The sequence below is a fragment of the Dysidea avara genome, chromosome 11, assembly GCF_963678975.1.
Source record: "Dysidea avara chromosome 11, odDysAvar1.4, whole genome shotgun sequence".
Taxonomy (NCBI): Eukaryota; Metazoa; Porifera; class Demospongiae; order Dictyoceratida; family Dysideidae; genus Dysidea; species Dysidea avara.
The window spans coordinates 12,416,913-12,434,936 of record NC_089282.1 but is presented as its reverse complement, the minus strand read 5'-3'; the positions used below and the strand labels follow the sequence as shown (position 1 = coordinate 12,434,936).

The following is an 18,024-nucleotide window of genomic DNA, read 5'->3' as shown; positions in this document are numbered from 1 at the left end:
ATATAAGAAGGACGCCGAGTACATGCATCGTCAGAGCTCCAAGTTTGGCTGCTCCTCACTGCTTAGTTATTTGCAGGTTCGGTTGTGGTATACGGTCCTCAGGGTCGCGTGACTAGTTGATTCTATTTACAGCACATCCAATTTGGTTGTCATTAGTAACAGCTAGAAAACAATGTCACTAAAGCGACTGAAGAAGAATCTCAAGGAAACCAAGCCAGCCATCGACACGCATAAAACGATATTAATTCCACTAGATTATTCGTTTAAGGCGTTGAGTGATTTTTCAGGTGAGTGAAACTGTACCTTCATCACATCATAACAAATCACCTCACGACAGAGGTTCTACTTGAGAAACCTCGAGGTCGTGACTGGAAGCCGAACGAGGTAAAGTAGAATAAGTGATGTAGAAATGATGTTGTATGTTCTGTTAGTCACTTGAGGATGAAATGACTAGTGATTCTGGTAAACTGATCATTACACAATCTGATGCTGAAGTGGTCAGGCTTAATAACAATATGTTGTCAAGTTGGGATGGATTTTCAGACACATTCCACACATTGTTACTCTCACCACTTCAACTGTCATGGATTGATCTATCCTTCAATGATTTAAAGTCCATCCATGCGGTATGTAAAGCAATTGTTTCACATTTGTGTGTGAGTGGGAAAAGGGCCTGGCAACCCCTTTGTGGAATCTGGTTCAAACCAAACCTACACAAGGGTTAAAGGATTGAGGGACACAAGACCAATTGTTCGTGTCTGTGTGAAGGTTTGGTTCCGTACAATTATAGTGTGCTTTTACAATGACTTTCCTCTGTCAAAGTGGAAATCTGGTTATTGTAGTACTCAATATTATCTGTGCAAACTATGATTCTATAAAAGGACACTAGGGTTGTGAATTCACAAGATGGTAATGACTGACATTGACCATGCTCTTTCATGAAGTTTCCTACTCCAAAATTATTGTGAGAGATAATGAGTGGTGTATTAAGAGTACCATTATTGAACAGTTTAATGGTGTACGTAGTTAGTAGTCTTGCACGGTCACACTATTGTTACACTTTCTCATTCTCTAGTCGGAAAATATTTGCACTGAAACAGCTTCTATATAACAATGGTTGATGACTCTTGTACTACTACATATTATACGTACATAGCAGCAGAAAAGTTGCAGTAATTTTTGTAACATTTGTTTTACAATCTCAGTATGCAATGGAAACTTTCTATGTACGGTTTGTCCTAGGTGAATAATTTCCTACTTTACTAGCCAATAACTTCAGAGTGTGACTGGCAAGAGTATGTAGTTTTGTAGGTATTTACACACTAAATAATATCCTATGTAGTTACGAGTGTGTGTATGTACTCTTTTAGTGTCTACTGGAGTTTGCTAATCTCAGTGTGCTATACTTCTACGGCAACAATGTCTCAAAACTTTCAGAGGTGGACAAACTTGGAGGATTTGTGAATTTAAGAACTCTTGCTGTTCATGGTAACCCAATTGAGAGCTCGGATGGATACAGGCAATATGTGTTATCAAGAGTGCCCCAACTTAAATGCCTTGACTTTAGTACTGTTACTAAATCTGATCGTGTAACAGCTGACGTGTGGAAGAGGATGATTGCACCAAAGAAAACCAAAACTAAACCACCTACAGATGACACTAAATGAATGTTGTATAAAATTTATCAATTTTTTTTTGTAAATTTTACCTGATGATTTCTGAATATGCATAATTTTTAGTGTTTTACGTGCAGCAACAAATTTACATACGTACAAGTACAAAAAATCAAAATTCTTATAGTATCTTCATCTGTCCAATTCTCTGGTTATGAAAATGTCCGATTCTTTTGCATCACTGTCCACAGCTGTATCATCTACTAGCAATGTTGTTTGTGCAATAGCTGGTGTGCTATTGGTCCTCTTTGGACGCACTATTCCATTCGGTAAATTGTCCATTTCTATTACATGCTGTGAATCTGTACTGGTTTGTGTACCATTTCGTCCAGATTGTCTTGTAAGCTTAATGAGATCATCCAGCGTGAATTTCAAATCTTTAAAAGCGTGTAAGAGAAATACGCCACAGATTATTGTAAAAAATCCCATAATGGCATTGGCAGCATCGACTCCAGAAACATCATACCACTCTTGAAACAAAATAGCAGATGCCACAATTGTAAATGAAGTAAACATCACATAGTAAATGGGTGTCACCAGCGACGTGTTGAAAATGTCCAAAGCTTTATTTAAATAATTCATCTGAGTCATGATACAACCAGCAACTGAAATAATGAAAAACCAAGCCAGTGGATTCCACAGTTGGTTATTCCCTGAAATGGTAAGCTTCAAAGCAATGCTGAGGCCCTTACATGCCATCACCGACAGAGAACCGATCAGCGAACAAATAGAGATATACACCATTATGTTCTTCTGGCCATACTCTGGGGCAACGTAAAATATCAGGTAGACTGAAGCACCAATTACCAATAATGTGTACGCTATGAAATCTGTTATCAGTGTAATATTAAAAAACAACTATGGAAAACATACTACTCACAAAAATCTGCCATTCTTGTTCCAATCTCTTGCAGGCTCTCAATATTTTTCTCACTGGGTGCATTAATGACGATTATCGTGGATCCAAGGATGCACAGAAAGCAACCAAGTTTCCCATGAATATTGAGTCTCTCTTTGAGAATGATTGAAGATAGAATTGCACTATAATTCACACTAAATGTGCCACCATTCAACACATGTCCAACAAACCTGACAATGACACTTAATGCTCCTAAAGGTGTCACTAAAATAGCTGGAGCAAATCCGTAAGCAGTGAAATTTGCTGCTTCACCAACAATCACTACACATTACGGCAACATCATATTTACATTTCATTACATTTCAGTTTTATTTACTTGTTATCAAGCCTGTCCACCAGAGCCATTCCAATAAATAGCCATAACCGCCACTACCTAATAATTCAAGCTGAGTCACACATGTACAGAAATATATACGTTCACACCTGCTCTTTGGTTTGAGTTTCTGGCAACACGTAAAAGACCTTTCTTCTTCACAATAAAACTTGTGCCAATAAATAAACTGGAACTCACTGCCAAGGTGAATCCAATCCAGAAATCTTTGTCCTTGTCATGGCCAACTTCTACTATGACTTTTGTACACACTGTAGTTACTTCTGAAGTAGGGCTTGGCGTCAGTGTAGGATCGGCGGTGGCGATATTGATCGAGGTTCCGACTAGATTTTAGTCATAAAACTGTCATGTTTAACTGCTCAGCGATAACTCACTTGGATCGGCCATAATCTTTGTCTACAATTGTATTGTTCTGATATGAATGAATCTCCGATGATCCCAAGAATTAAACATTATGAAGCATATTCTATTGTTTTCATGCAACATGGCGATTTGGTTGCTAAGACCAGCATTCAACAATCGGTTTATTAAAAGGGTTACGTTATTGTGTATCTAGGGTCTGCCACGTATCTTAATTTATATTCCCACAAACTCCCCACCATAGTGGCCTGGGTCAAGATGGCGTTTTTAGGTCAGGAACGCGAATGTTAAATCTATATCTGCTTTCGGGGAGAAACATAATCCTTGCAAATGTTCATAAATACATGCGAATCCTTTTCAACCCGTTCACCGCCCCCACATTTTTTCAAACAAAAAAAAAGTCCCGGGTCTCGTTGGCTTGCCAGCTTAGCAAAATGTGTTAGAAAATCGAAGGTGGCGATTGTTTACTTCTGTGGTGTAAAATGGCCGCTGGTGGCAGTATGTCAGATGTTGAATTACGCCAAAGACTGAAGATGGCTGGTATAGATCCAGGACCGATTACAAGTGATACTAGAGACTTGTACGTCAGAGCATTGCGGCGGAATAGCCAGTCAGGGATAGTAAAGCCCGCTCCACAGCAAGACAAGAAAGTGCGAAATTTAGAAATTCGCCTGACACCTGCTAGACCCCCAAAGAGGAAACCGTCGCTTGACCGCGAAGAATCCACCACGAAGAAATTCAAATATGGCCGCGAATATGGCGGGCTTGTTGGCCAAACTAATTTCAACACTTCTGGTAGCAACAACAGTGTTGGGATTACCATGGGTACAGACAGCGATAGTTCTAATGCTGAGGGAGATGATGATTGTTTCATTGCAGAGGCCTCGCCTAGCCCTCCAAGGGGCTTTGTTTCTCCAATGCAGTCAGAGCCATCAGTACTTACTAAGGTTGCAGGGACTTTGCAGTTGATTGGATCAGGTGTGAGGGGATTTGTGCAGAAAAATTTCAGTGCTGATGGACCAATAATGAAAGCAGCAGCTCGGCTAAATCCTTCATCACATAGAGGTAGTCCCAACATGAAGCGACCACAAAGGAGAATTAGTGTACCACCAAAGTCACCACAGAAAAAAGTAAATTTGCACAGAGGTTCAACAAGTGATGTGCCAATTGAAATTCCAACTCCAACATGTAGTCATATTGTTGAGAGAGTAACTAATATGGTGAAATATGATTGGGAATTACAACCTGGTGATGTTCAAATATGCCAGCGACCTGATGGTTCTAACTGGTACTTGGGCCGAGGTGGTTTTGGCGAGGTGTTTAAAGGAATCAAAGATGGTGTTGATGAGATTGCAATCAAAGTAATCAAGGTATCCTCACCAGTAGTTGTAGAACAATTCAAACAAGAGATCAACACGATCAGCACATTACGACATAGACATATACTACAGTTCTACGGAGCTTGCACACACCCCACCTGTTTATATATGGTCACAGAACTAATGCAGACAGACTTGTATAGTGCACTGAGAAAAGACTCAAGATATTTCTGGAGTGGAAAGTTTGGCAGGGAAGTAGCAGTTGGTATTGCATCTGGTCTACATTACCTGCATTCACGGAAACCTGCTATGGTGCATAGAGACATTAAGAGTCCAAACATTTTATTAATGGATGGACTATCAAAGATTGCCGACGTTGGATTGGCTAGGTCAAAGGCTAACTCAGACATGACTGCTCAAAGAGGCTTCACTGTTGCATGGGCAGCTCCAGAGGTTGTCTATCGTAGACGGGCAACAGAAAAAATAGATATTTGGAGCTTTGGTGTTATTCTTTGGGAGATTGTATCAGGCTCTATACCCCATGTAGGGCAACTAGTTATGCCAAAAAGTAGCCCTATTGCTGTACAACATTTGTTTCACCAGTGTACAGCAGAAGATCCAACACTGCGACCCACAGCTGCTGAAACAATTGTAAGATTAAAAGAACATTGAATTTTCCACACACTAACCTTTGTACTAGAAAATCACCAAATTGTTGTAAATATATTATTTCGTGTAGTATGTATGTGTACAATAATCGAGATTAACTCATGTTCTATGACCATTTTTTTTATCAACTGAAAAATCACCATAAACCAGCTTAAAACCAAACCATTGAATGGCATGGAAACATGTACAGAAAATGACACAAAATTTGTTTATATATTTCTATATGGTTGCAAATTGTACTACCAATGGTTCTCCTTGTTTCACATCCAAGTTACTTAATGCCTCTGAGGTTGACTGAGCTCGTTCAGAAATCTGTGTATGCATGGGAAAAATAAAGCACACAATTGGGAAAATTGAACTCACAAATCTGATGTCTGATGGTGAAACTAGTTCTCTTGACAGAACTACATGTGGTGCTGATGTAGAATTAGGAAGTCTGTTATTTCTATTAGCACGAACTGAATTCACCTTTGAGCTAGAGTGAAGAAATAAAACCACCAACTTAAACAAAGCACATGACATAATTGTACATGTGCAGTGTATAATGCCCACAAACACACTTACTGATACTCTCTCGTTCTACCGGTCACTTCTGCACTTTCTACACTATGATGTTCCAATATGCTAACGTCTATTACATCACTGTGAAACACAGCTTTAAAAAGGTACACTCCCTTGTACATCAACTCCTTACTTTACTGTTTGTTGAACAATATTTGTCAATTGGGACTCTTCATCGCTTCTACTCATGGATGGGTACTGTGAACCGCCGTGTACTCCATAATTTCTATGGGGTACAATGTTGACCGAGTGCAAGGAGGACACGGTTGGCTTACTGTTGCATTGGTTTCGTCTGTGTTCGTCCGGCGTTACCACCGAGTAGCGGTGAAGTTACGGATTCTCCCTACGTTACGTGATCTGGTTATTCATACTTGATAGAGACATCCCTTACCGTCCCTTCTTCGTCCTCTTTCGAGCAACAATCACCCATCTCGACAGCGCGCTTTAACTAGAGAAAGAAACACGTGACTTTTTATGTATCGATTTGTGTTAAAAATTTTGAAAATGAGAAAATTTAAAACAGCATGACTGAAAAATTAATTAAAGTTTACAACAGGATTTGATTGATCTTCTGCGGGGTATATCTGGAGCTGACACCATCACCCATTCATCTTCTAGGGTTATGATAGATCGTGCCAGGGATACGGTCATGTCCATTCGAAGCTCAAACATCTTATTTGCAATAGCCATAAAGGCATTTCTTGTCTGTTCGTAGTATTCTTCTTTCTGAGAACTAGTCTCAAAGTAGTCCATGATGTGATAGTTCATGTTAAATCGTGATACCATTGCTTCAGTAATCTTTACTTCTTCAACTTTGTCTTTCTTGTTTCCGACTAGTACAACAACCAAGTTCTCCATGCCTCTGTAACGCTTCAACTCTTGCATCCAGAATTCCAAACTCTGAAAGGATTTTTCATTGGTGAGATCAAAAACCATTAAGACTCCATCCACATTTCTGTAGTACTGTGGTATCATCGACTTTCTGTATTCCTCTGTTCCAGCAGTGTCCCAAATCTCAAGCTGCACAAAAATACATATTCAGCAATTATTCAAGTAAATAAACACAGATCAAACTCACGGACCAAATATATTGCAAGGCATCCAGCGTAGTTCTCAAACATCAGTCATAATTGATGTAACTTAATAATGAATTTCAAATATGTTTATGTCTAGTGAGATTTTGTTATAAATTTCCTATATTATTATGTTGTAGTACCTGTGCACACAAAAAAGATTATAATTGGGGGTATAACAATTTATCATTATATTCAACCTGATGTACTAGCAGTCGTAACATACTTTTGTGTTCTATTAAACTTCATTTTGCTATCCACCAACGAAAAATAATAAAAGCATTAGGTTTTAAGTGGAAATTACTGGACTGCCTATAGGATGTATAGCATTGTTACACTAAAGAAATGATAAGCTGCAGTTGACTAGTATACACTGTAGGAGTTAGCTAGGCTATGGACATATGCATGCTTGTCATGCAGTGGCATTCTTGGGAACTGATAAATTCATGTCACTACCAAGTGGTTTAATTGTATGTCACAAGACCGTTGTGATCTGGGGGTAAGAACCATGGGAACCACTGGCTGCAATCTTAAAGTGTGACACCATTGCGTCTTATGCATTTATGAAACTAATAATTGTAACACAAGATCTGTGCAACACAAACCATCATCTCTGTGCTAAGGCAATTACATCTCAAGTATGGCCAAATCATTTATTGTATAAGAAAGATTCCAGGATAAACTGATCAACAACTAGACAGCTAGGCACAGATGATTCACAAAAAATTATGTAGTTATTCAGAGTTTATTGCATGCTACAAACTATTTAAATTACAAATTCCACGTTCCTGCCCATGTACTCAAGGCAGTGAATATGAATGCTATCACATGATGGGAAGGTCAACTAGTTAATTACATCACTTGGAGATCATCTGAGACCTGCATTGGGAATTATTACAAAACTGCACTGCACTGCACTGCTCCTTGGTTCAATCAACACCTATAGCTAGAAGTAGCCTGCTACTGTTTTTAGCACTCGATAAAACGGCTCCAAAAATCTAGACGTTCATTTCTTACCTTCACGGGTGTGTCTTCGATCAAAACATCTTTTCGCCAGTAGTCAAATCCCACCGTCAATTGAGGCTTCTTCAACGCCGTTCCCTCAGCAAACTGGTACCCCAGTGAAGTCTTGCCAACGCCAGAGTCTCCGAGTAACACGATTTTTAAAACCTCCGGGAGTTTCTTTACCCTCATCCAACCATTAGGATCCTCACGCAGTGAGACTTTAGAGCTGCTGTAAACTGCCATCAATTTACATCTTTCACGGTATGCGTTATTTAGATTGCTTATAAGGGCATTATTTAGAACTAGGAATGAAGTTGCTGTCGTTAGTTCGAAGTCTCAGAATCCAAGCTAGGACTTTGCACTGCGGTGTATTACATTGTGATGCTGCAAAAGGTGTTAAGCGTGTCTCCACCATCAGAGAATGCTTGGAATTATCAGCTGACAGTCACGTATTGAACACCAGGGTAGGACATGTACACGTGTGTGTAATACTATTGATGATGTATCTCCCCACAGGGTTGTGTACAAGCTGTCAGGAAGCACAAAGATGTTGTATTCATTGATATCAGTGATGGATCGACCTCATCTTGTTTGCAAGTGGTCTTTGATGCTAACAAAGTGCCCAGGTGTGCAACTGGTGCAGTTGGATTTCCATTTCAGAAATGGGTACTAGGTGTACATTGGCCTGTAGGCTTCTGTATTGTCTTGATATATTTATATTTTAGCCCTGAGGGGGGCCTGAAACCTACTTACAATCTCGTACAGCCTGTTTACAATCCCTGAAATGTTATGTAACCATATAATATCTAAAATAAGTTTTGTACACTACATAGTTAGTGTTACACCTGCCCTTTTATGAGGATCTGCCAGTGTTCCCCATTTAGTATATTTGCTATGTGCCATCACTGGAGCTTGAGGCAATCAATGAAACTGCTGATATTGACCTACTGTCGTTGACACAATGTTATCAAGCTAGGGTAGCTATTGGCATAGATATCCATGGGTTTCAATACTTTCATTGGATTACGATTGAGTTATATTTACAATCTTTGCTAAATTTTCAAGATTGTACAGTGTTTCAGAGTTTCAGACCCCTTGGCATGCCAACCCAAATGTGAATTTAGAAACTGATTTTGATGCCCAATATCATCAATGTTTGCAAGGGGGGAGGGAGTAATTGGGACTCACCTTTGTGTTGCAGAAAACTTCTCAGCACTTATAATAGCTGTCCAAGTTGCATGTAAAGCTCAAGCTGTCAACTGTGTTAGCTGTTTCACAGCTAACACAGTTGTTTTTAGCAGGTGCATAAATACGAGACCTCACATTGTGAATGTCCTCAGTACAGATAAATACAATACTGTGCTATGCTATAACATGTTGTGTTATTGCTTTTTTGTTTTAGTGCTATTGATGTGACGTTGGGTAGTTCAGTAGCTGTTACTGGACAATTGTGCACTGCACGGACACAAGTAGAACTACAAGCAAACAATGTTGAAGTGATTGGCACTTGTGACCCTGTAGTAAGTTGTACACCCTTAAGAGAGAGAAGTCCTTGTTCACGTAAAAGTATTCTACAAAAAGTCTTCAGATTAAAGAAAAATGGATAGCAATAAGTAGTGGAAGTAAACAATAATGTGTTTGTCCTTGTGTGTAGGTGTTATAAAGCTTTTATTTCATTGAATTGAAATTATGTTGTTATTAATTGTTCAGCGTGTTGTTTTTAACTCCATGATGTTTTGACAGAATTTTCCTTTCAAAGCTCATGGACGTCACCCACTGGAGTATATGAGACACTATCCTCACCTGCGTCCAAAAACAAGAGAATTTTCTTCACTTCTGAGAATCAGAAATGCTGCCACAATGGCTGTGCATGACTTTTTCCAGGTATGTACATGTGTGTTTGAGTGTATGTCATGTTATAGGTACCCATGTATGTTGTTATACAGAGACATGGTTATTTGTTGGTCCACACTCCAATCATAACTTCATGTGATTGTGAAGGAGCTGGAGAGATGTTTACTGTGTCTGTAAGATAAAAAAAAAACTCTTGTGTGCAGTGCATTATCTTTCTTTAGTCAACTAGCCATGACAACTTCTTTGGCTCCTCAGCCCACCTCACAGTATCAGGCCAGCTACATGCTGAAGCAATGACATGGTAATCACATGTCCATCATGTGACAACCCATATGTAGCTCCCCTTGTGATATAGTGCCGCTATTCCAGTCTACACCTTTGGACCAACATTTAGAGCAGAAGAATCGCACACTAAACGTCACCTCTCGGAGTTCTATATGATTGAAGCTGAAATTCCCTTTACTCAACATATAAACGATGTGGCAATTGTAAGTGTAGTTAGACTGTACTGTGTCATTTGCTATTGTCATTTGTGCAGGTCATTGAAGAACTGTACAAATATGTGGTGAGAAAATTATTGGAGCAATGTAATGATGACATTAATCTGGCTGTGAAGAAAGCTGGTCATGATGAGAGTTACAAAGTACAGTACTTCATTTGTGTGTGTGGGTGTTGTGTATATATGGGCATGGTATTATTGAACCACTGATTTTGCTAATTGTTTTTACAGGAAAGGTTACTACAAAGCACAGAGGAACCATTCAAATAGTTGAGTTGCCTTGGATACCACCAGAATTACGTTTGAACCTGTCCGTGTTGTACATGCAGCATTGCGTATACAGAAGCTGTGGAACTCTTAAAATCAAGACACAAGCAAAGCCAATTCCAGTTTGAACCTAAGGTATCATACAGTACTATCAAGAGGTAATAATAGTAGGGAGCCCTCCCTACTATTATTAACTCTTGGTACTATTCTCTGTATTAAAATTTTACTAGTAGTTGGAACTGTTAAGACCAAAATCTGCCTCTGTGGAGTTTTTTTCCCCTTAATTTTGCCACAAAACAAATGGAATCATAATTGCTGAATTGAAAGATTAGTTTTTTTTTAATAAGGGTATTATATAGTAGACGTTTTATCACACTATACGCTATACGCATCAGTAGTACTTGTTAATTACACTGTATTAGTGCCAAGCTTAATGTAGACTGCCACCATTTTATCTTGATTACATTTCTAGTGGGGAGATGACCTACATATTGAACATGAACGTTTCATCATTGACTACCACAAAGATACTCCAACTTTTGTGACAGATTTTCCTCGAAAGCTCAAGCCATTTTATTCACGAAGTCAACAAGATGAGCAAACGGTTTGTTTTAAAAATCACCTACATACTTGTATTTGTTGGGTGACTGACTGAATGTAGACAGCTTCATTAGATCTGCTGGTACCTCATGTTGGGGAATTAGCTGGTGGAACTCTCCGAGAAGAAAGACTAGATAAACTTGAACACAGATTAAAAGAATTAGAAATTAATGAAGAGCACTATGGATGGTAAGTCATCAACACTTAAAAAAAACAAAACATTTAAATGTTGCTTTAGGTATTTGGATCTAAGACGATTTGGTACCCTGCCACATGGGGGATTTGGAATGGGGTTTGAGCGTCTCCTACAAGTCATCCTGGACTGGGACGTTAGGGACACAATTCCATTCCCACGTTACCACCAATCTTGTAAATTATGATGAATTTTTACCTATATACTACACCGTACAATTCAAACATTCATTTATCTGCTTCTAACTTGGTAAGCAGCTTATCCATCTCCAAGAATTTCTGCGATAGTCCTTCCACTATGGTATTGTAGTTAGCTACCATGTCGGTAACCTCTTTGGACAATTCTGCCACTGAAGACTGCTGGAAAATATGTAACTGTGACTGAGTTATAACCTTCTTCTCTAGTGTTTCAATGTCTTGTACATTCTTCAAGTTAATGTAGTCTTTTAGTTCATTCACTTCAGCTAGCTGAGATGATACTTGCTCTATTTCATCTGCTCTGTGTAGGACGACTTCTGTCTTCACTTCGTCACTTGTTCCCAACTTCTGAACATACTCAGGAGAGAGAAGAGTGTCTAATTCCTTGATTTCTGCCCAAGTGTTTTTAATGTTTTCACGTGATCCAAGTTCTGTCACCCTTCGTTCCAAATCGCGGAGTTCCTTCAGGATTGGTTTACGATCTTTCCCAAATTCGTAGTTGTCCAGAAGTTTGACTCTCATTCGTTCAATGCGATCACCAAGTGAATCGAGATATCCTTGGTCAACAACCTTACGCGCGTCCATTTTTGTTAAATTGCGCCTGTGAATATAATTAAATTGATGAAGTAAATTTTAAAGGTGCAAGGGGTGGTAATTGATGTGTTAACTAGTGTCCAAAGCTTCAAGATGAGTAAGGGCATTTACACGTTATCAGTTCTACTCGCAGTAGTATTCTGTAAAACTGTTAATGGTGATATTGAAGATATAGTTAAGGAACTCAGCTTAAAGTTATCTGAATCCCAGGTCAGTTACTCTATAAAAGCCACCTTTGCGTCAGTAATGCTGCTGTACTATCTATAGGTAAAAGAGGATACTACTTTCATCCCAGGGGAGCAATGGGCTCAACAGAAAGGAGCATACCCATCTCATGTGATGTTAAATTTTGTTGGTGATATCGAGCAACAAATATTGCGGAACTATGGAAGGTTTTATGACAATAATGCCTTCGTAACACTGTGGGTAACTGTAATGCAACTAGAAGCAGCATTACTACCAGGTGGACCAGATGTGGGAGAAGAACAGCTGTCCCTTGCACTAGACGCTATCCATTCTTATCATGATCGTAACAGACAGACTGACTCATCAATACTTGTATTCTGGCCACAGAAACTAGACAAGTCTACTGGAGTGTGGGTGTGTGATGCTGCCAATATTGGTGCTGTAGCAGTTGATGAGAAGATCATGTCAGAAGTCATGGTCTGGTTACTAAAGGATATTGGATTAGTTAATGACTCAGAGGCCTTGAAGGAGTTCACACAGACAATGTTAGTGCTCTATTTTGTTAGTGTATATGCAAAGGTAGTCTCGCCAGCCAGACTGTTTTATCTTTTGTTGTTTGGCCAGAAAAAAAAGACATTCTGGTAACATGGCCAATACTGATAGAGGGAAACTTTGGCAGGAGAAAACTTCGGCTATTTGCTACAAATTTGTCATGCCAATTACTTGTTAATGTGGCGCATCAGATTAGCATCTTTATAGCTAAACATTGAGCTTGAATTTGCCAAAGTTTTTTTCACTGAATGCAATTTAGCTTGCTATTCGCCAAGCTTACCCCCGCCAAAGTTTTCCTTTATACAGTAGCTAGTTGAGCAGCAGTCAAGAGCTTTTTGACAGATCGGTAATTAAGTTGGTTAGCCTCAAAGCTCAATGCTTACAAGTTCTACTAATATAAGTGTAATGATATGAATACAATTTTATCGTATCTAAGGGTACAATAATGATATTCACAATTAGCATGATCCATTAGTGGAACTGTACCATTATTAAAGTCTGGCTTTTAGAGTGTGCTAAAATTAAGTTATCTGCCAAATCATAGTCATTTTTTTTTTGTGTGAAATGTTTAGACCATGTGTATTTTGCATGTAGGTTTTGTGTCTCCATTATTGTTAACTCTTGTGTGATACTGTAAAAATTTTATCACTGACATTGCAAATCTGACTCAACCTTGATAATATTCCATCCTTGTGAAGTATACCATTTTGACAAGCCACAAGTTGTAGTGTCATCAAATATCTCAGGATCTCAAAGAAAATTAAACCATCCCATTTAATCCCAACACCTCAGTATCAATTAGGACAGTTCCCAGAACCCTTGGGTGTCTTTCAGCCATCCTACAGCTTGTGTAGCTTTCCTAGCTAAAAGAAATACTTCTTGTGAATGTGACAATCAAAAGTAATGATACAATTTTCATTTTCAACCACTATGTTTGGTCATGTGAGCAATGTGTCACAGGACTATGATGCATGACCAACCTCCTGTGGGTTGTAGCAAGCCTACAGTATATAAACAATGATTCATGCCTGCTTTATTTTATTAACAATGTAGTGTATTGTCATATACAGTACAGTATAGTGTTGATGGTCATTCACACAATACTTCACTTTTTGTCAAATTTGTGAACCTCACGTAGTAACCGCTTGACTGTTTAAGTATCCCATGAAGTGTATTTCATGATTTCATACGTCATTATTAAGACTGGCTGTTGTTGTTTGCGTGGTTTTCTTCATTGTACACTGATTATAGACCGCTCTAAAAGAGAATGCAGTTCCCATCCAGGTAGTTTCTAAAATTTAGTGGTGTTGTCATTATTCGTTAATAATTTTGAGGTTTGAACCACTGCGCCTGTCTGTTGTTAAAATACGGCTGCTTTATTTGAGTATTTCAAACTAATACAGGAATTAACTACCTCATGTTAGCTGTAAATGTCTTTCTCTAAGTTTTAACATGGTACAAAACATTTGAAATTACCTACAAAATCCTTTTGTCACACTTACATGATATGAAAGCCACAAGTGACCTACTAGAGCTGGCAATTATAATGAGGTGGTCTTAGGTTTCATTAAACTCCATACTCACAATGTGGTACTTGTATGTGAGGTAAAAGGGTAAAGGTGTACTTGTATGTGACATGCATGTACCAGTCATGTGAATCTACTATCTACCATCAACGTTACACATATGGGATAGGGTGACATACACAGATCTAGAACAGTCACGTTGCAGGAAATATGCATGTTAAATTATGTTTGATAGTGCAAAATGAAAACTTTGTACAGTGTAAGATAGTTTGGTGTGTGGGTGGGTGCATGCGTGCGTGTAGTACTCTACCATTAGCATATACTATTTATGGAAAATGGTAGTAACCAATAACAACATCTGTGTGTACATGTAACATGGATACAACATGTATGCGGGCTTTTGACCATTCCCCATTGACAATATATACAAGGAACTAACTTGCATGTTAGAGTTAATGTCACCTACATGTAGCTTGTATGTTGGAAAAGTGTCCTAATTCCTTGCTACATGTTACTTGAAACGTGCATGTTTTTAGGAGGTCACGTACCATAATTTGCAAAAGCATATATGCACCATAGGGGTACACTGTACTTTTACGCATTTAATTCTTTTCACTTAGACAAGATTCAATCAATGAGTTCCACATTCCAGCTGATGCAGATGACACATTTGTCAACATCGGACTTGGTGGTCTCTTAGAGAAGTCAAAGTACAAGACATCTTACTCCAAGTGGCAGCAGGATAATCCAAACATTGTCATACCTATAAAAGCTGGTTCTGAATACAGCTACCAACCACTTGGTACTGACATAGATAACAGTCTTATTGATCCACGATCTTATTTCTATTTGAGAAACTTTCTATATAAGAAGCAGAACCAGTCAAACAGCATTGCCTTGCCTACAACATGGATGGTTAGCTTTTCTGAAAATGCAAAATTAGTTGATAAGAAAGTTAGAATGCCTTTTAATCTGAACAATGTTGATTTAACTGTGTCGGCTAATGTGCTATATGGAATAACAGCTGCTGCACTCTCTAACTGGACTCTAGGTACACTTGATGGACAAATGTACTCAGACATTGTGGACATGTTAATTTATGAATTGAGCCACAACTTTACCAATCGGCCTGATTTAGCTCTGACATATTATCCATCTAAGTTTGTCTTCTTCTGGTTTACTTCTCGCACGTTGCAACTACTGAAAGCTGCATCTTTATCTAGGAAACTTCCTTTCTCACGAATGGATGATGCTTTATACGACCTTGAGTCTTACTTGAGGAGCAATTTCACTGATGCTCTACTAAAGGAAGCTATTCACGATGAGTCTGTGGCTTATTATGATGACTTTCTTGGGGGTGATGACAAAGATATATTTGGTAAGTAGCTAGAGTCACAGTCATTTCTTTCACATAATGTCACTGATAACATGTTTTACTAGGTAAACCTGTAAATCACGCTGAGGACCGTATCTTTAGTACAGCAATGGCAGCCAATACACTGTTGTATACATGGAGAGATGGAACTGATCTGAGTGGGCAAACACCACTACTTGTTAGCACTACTATACAACAACTTTGTAGCTGGCTAGAGAAACATGTGCTCTCTGGAGAATATAAACCACACAATGTTTTCTTCTCTGGCTCAGTAAAAGATAGCTACTTGGTCAGTAATTTAAGTGCTAGATTGTTGTGTCCATTAATATTGTATTTGTATTTTATAGGACATGACCTTTTTTTACCCAACCAACTACCAGTATTGGCTGAACGGCACAAAATTGCCTCCTGACTTTGAAGTAACCTTTTACAACTCGATACACAGTGCCATTGGCATGTTTGGAATGGAAGATGCTAATTGGTACTATGAAGAATTACAGAAGGAACATTTTGGGCAGAAGACACCAACGGATTTTCATGGTTACAATTCTGACTTGTTTGCATTTTGGTCATCTGATGAGCTCACTTATTCTGCCACCATGCTAGCACTTACACAATGCCAATATCTATTTCATTGAGTTTATTGACATTTGAAACTTGTAATACTAAATTGTATTTGTAACTGATTGTAATTGGTAATATTATTTGTAACTTCAAATTGCCACAATGTTTAGAAATGGGGTGTATCCATTCACTGGACTGGATTACTGGACTAAAGTTTTTTTGGGTTATTTTCTTGCCTTTTATTACCAGACTTAACCACAAAAGGTGTTTTAGAAATTGATGCATTCACTGACAAAACATTTACTAAACTTTTACTTTGATCGCAAAAGCTGCACTAAAACCTTCGTGTAGTTTGTTATCGAAAATAATTTGCCTACTGCTAGCAGTGTTTCGTACACTGTTAACACTACTAATGCATCTGTCTTGTCTTCTCTATAGCCTTCTTGTAAAATAGCACACAATAATAATTTTACACAATGCATGTAACATAGAAATCGCCTATAGGCTTTCAGCAGTCTGCACATTCAGTCTAGCTTTGCCAGCTCTTTGGTATATAATGTTTGTAAATAGCAGTGAGTGGGCAGTGTTACATTTAAGAAAGAATTAATTGCTTCTCATTGTGCACACTTTCAAACAGGAAAGTGAGGTTACGCATATATATTTGCAATAAATACGGTAACTGTAACAATAGTTCAAACCAAAGTTATACTATTAAATGAACCACCAAAACTAACACCTTTTTCAAACACTTATCTGTAAACAGCCTGTAGGACCAGGTGTCCTACAGATCTTCAGCATTTGTGCTTTAATAAATTTGAAATAATAGACTACAGTTAGCTGTACGTGCCTCTAATATTCAAGACAAGACATGGAGAGGACAAGAGCCTCTCCATGTGCTCTATGTAATCACTTATAATGGTTGAAAAAGGTGTTTGTGGTCAAGAAAATTTTTTATGTGAGTCCAGTAGTCCAGTCGAGTGAATGGAGAGTGCATATACATTATATTATTAATTCTAATAGCAAGTTTATCTCAATTGAGTTATACTGAAAGATTGTCTTAGATCTGTTTAAAACCCTCAATTTAGTATAACAACATCCTCCAATCCACCCACTTTTCTGCACAGGATTCTGGTGGCTGGCTGGAGACCCTCGTGTAGACCAGCAAAAGCTTCTCCGTTCTGTTTAGCTTGTAAAGCAGGGGAGTAGGGAGGGGGGGGGTTCCCAGGGGTTCAGGAACCCCCCTGTAAAATTTAGACTTCTGAGTTTGCAGCAGGGCCTTAACACACCATTTAGTGCTTCAAGACAAAATGAGTGAGTAATAGTGTATAGCATAGAATAAAGCTTGCATTCATCTCTCAGGGAAGGATTTATAGAGGTAACATGAGCCCTCTTGAAAGCTCATAAAAATTTGATATACTCTAATAGAGCAGTCACGTATACTTTAATAGAATATGCACGTAAATATCCATTATGTCCAGGAACTTCATTAGTGGAGTTTTTCAGACATTCTAACATTTAATAAATGCAAAACTGAGCATGACCTTATAGCTTTGGTGTGCAGTGTTTAAAGATATAGAATGCCGGTACTTTATCACTTGGGCTTGTAGAATGAATCCATGCTATGCATATTTTGTAGTTATAATGTTTTAATTGTAAGTCGTTCCAATTGTATCAGTGGATTCATGGTTCCTATATCAGTGGGATAAC

General features: G+C 38.4%; 8 protein-coding genes across 8 annotated transcripts; 4 read left to right on the top strand and 4 right to left on the bottom strand.

The window, feature by feature from the left end:
- Positions 1-74: 74 nt before the first annotated feature.
- Positions 75-1,746, top strand: LOC136237913 (leucine-rich repeat-containing protein 51-like). The gene is made up of 4 exons (XM_066028172.1): positions 75-287; positions 338-384; positions 432-626; positions 1,371-1,746. The coding sequence occupies exons 1-4, from the start codon at positions 173-175 to the stop codon at positions 1,665-1,667; spliced, it is 654 nt and encodes a 217-aa protein (XP_065884244.1). The 5' UTR covers positions 75-172; the 3' UTR covers positions 1,668-1,746.
- LOC136237910 (magnesium transporter NIPA2-like) lies at positions 1,713-3,920 on the bottom strand. The gene is made up of 6 exons (XM_066028168.1): positions 3,298-3,920; positions 3,016-3,246; positions 2,909-2,965; positions 2,763-2,853; positions 2,554-2,714; positions 1,713-2,503 (listed from the first exon to the last, which is right to left on the bottom strand). Exons 1-6 carry the CDS (start codon positions 3,308-3,310, stop codon positions 1,806-1,808), a joined length of 1,251 nt encoding a protein of 416 aa, XP_065884240.1. The 5' UTR covers positions 3,311-3,920; the 3' UTR covers positions 1,713-1,805.
- On the top strand, positions 3,660-5,383 carry LOC136237907 (uncharacterized). The gene has a single exon (XM_066028164.1). The coding sequence runs from the start codon at positions 3,766-3,768 to the stop codon at positions 5,272-5,274; it is 1,509 nt and encodes a 502-aa protein (XP_065884236.1). The 5' UTR covers positions 3,660-3,765; the 3' UTR covers positions 5,275-5,383.
- Positions 5,376-6,345, bottom strand: LOC136237915 (ragulator complex protein LAMTOR1-like). Its single transcript, XM_066028174.1, has 6 exons — positions 6,224-6,345; positions 6,108-6,175; positions 5,966-6,058; positions 5,836-5,913; positions 5,635-5,746; positions 5,376-5,583 (listed from the first exon to the last, which is right to left on the bottom strand). The coding sequence occupies exons 1-6, from the start codon at positions 6,260-6,262 to the stop codon at positions 5,491-5,493; spliced, it is 483 nt and encodes a 160-aa protein (XP_065884246.1). The 5' UTR covers positions 6,263-6,345; the 3' UTR covers positions 5,376-5,490.
- LOC136237912 (putative Ras-related protein Rab-33) lies at positions 6,316-8,220 on the bottom strand. The gene is made up of 2 exons (XM_066028170.1): positions 7,923-8,220; positions 6,316-6,852 (listed from the first exon to the last, which is right to left on the bottom strand). The coding sequence occupies exons 1-2, from the start codon at positions 8,151-8,153 to the stop codon at positions 6,373-6,375; spliced, it is 711 nt and encodes a 236-aa protein (XP_065884242.1). The 5' UTR covers positions 8,154-8,220; the 3' UTR covers positions 6,316-6,372.
- Positions 8,180-11,547, top strand: LOC136237909 (asparaginyl-tRNA synthetase-like). The gene is made up of 13 exons (XM_066028167.1): positions 8,180-8,374; positions 8,427-8,536; positions 9,313-9,430; positions 9,654-9,794; positions 9,857-9,937; positions 9,986-10,065; positions 10,120-10,252; positions 10,303-10,407; positions 10,495-10,532; positions 10,593-10,665; positions 11,003-11,134; positions 11,192-11,319; positions 11,369-11,547. Exons 1-13 carry the CDS (start codon positions 8,219-8,221, stop codon positions 11,508-11,510), a joined length of 1,437 nt encoding a protein of 478 aa, XP_065884239.1. The 5' UTR covers positions 8,180-8,218; the 3' UTR covers positions 11,511-11,547.
- Positions 11,496-12,140, bottom strand: LOC136237914 (dynactin subunit 3-like). The gene has a single exon (XM_066028173.1). It carries the CDS (start codon positions 12,103-12,105, stop codon positions 11,551-11,553), a length of 555 nt encoding a protein of 184 aa, XP_065884245.1. The 5' UTR covers positions 12,106-12,140; the 3' UTR covers positions 11,496-11,550.
- Positions 12,127-16,471, top strand: LOC136237906 (uncharacterized). Its single transcript, XM_066028162.1, has 5 exons — positions 12,127-12,324; positions 12,382-12,845; positions 14,999-15,756; positions 15,819-16,042; positions 16,101-16,471. Exons 1-5 carry the CDS (start codon positions 12,208-12,210, stop codon positions 16,389-16,391), a joined length of 1,854 nt encoding a protein of 617 aa, XP_065884234.1. The 5' UTR covers positions 12,127-12,207; the 3' UTR covers positions 16,392-16,471.
- The last annotated feature ends 1,553 nt before the right edge of the window (positions 16,472-18,024 follow it).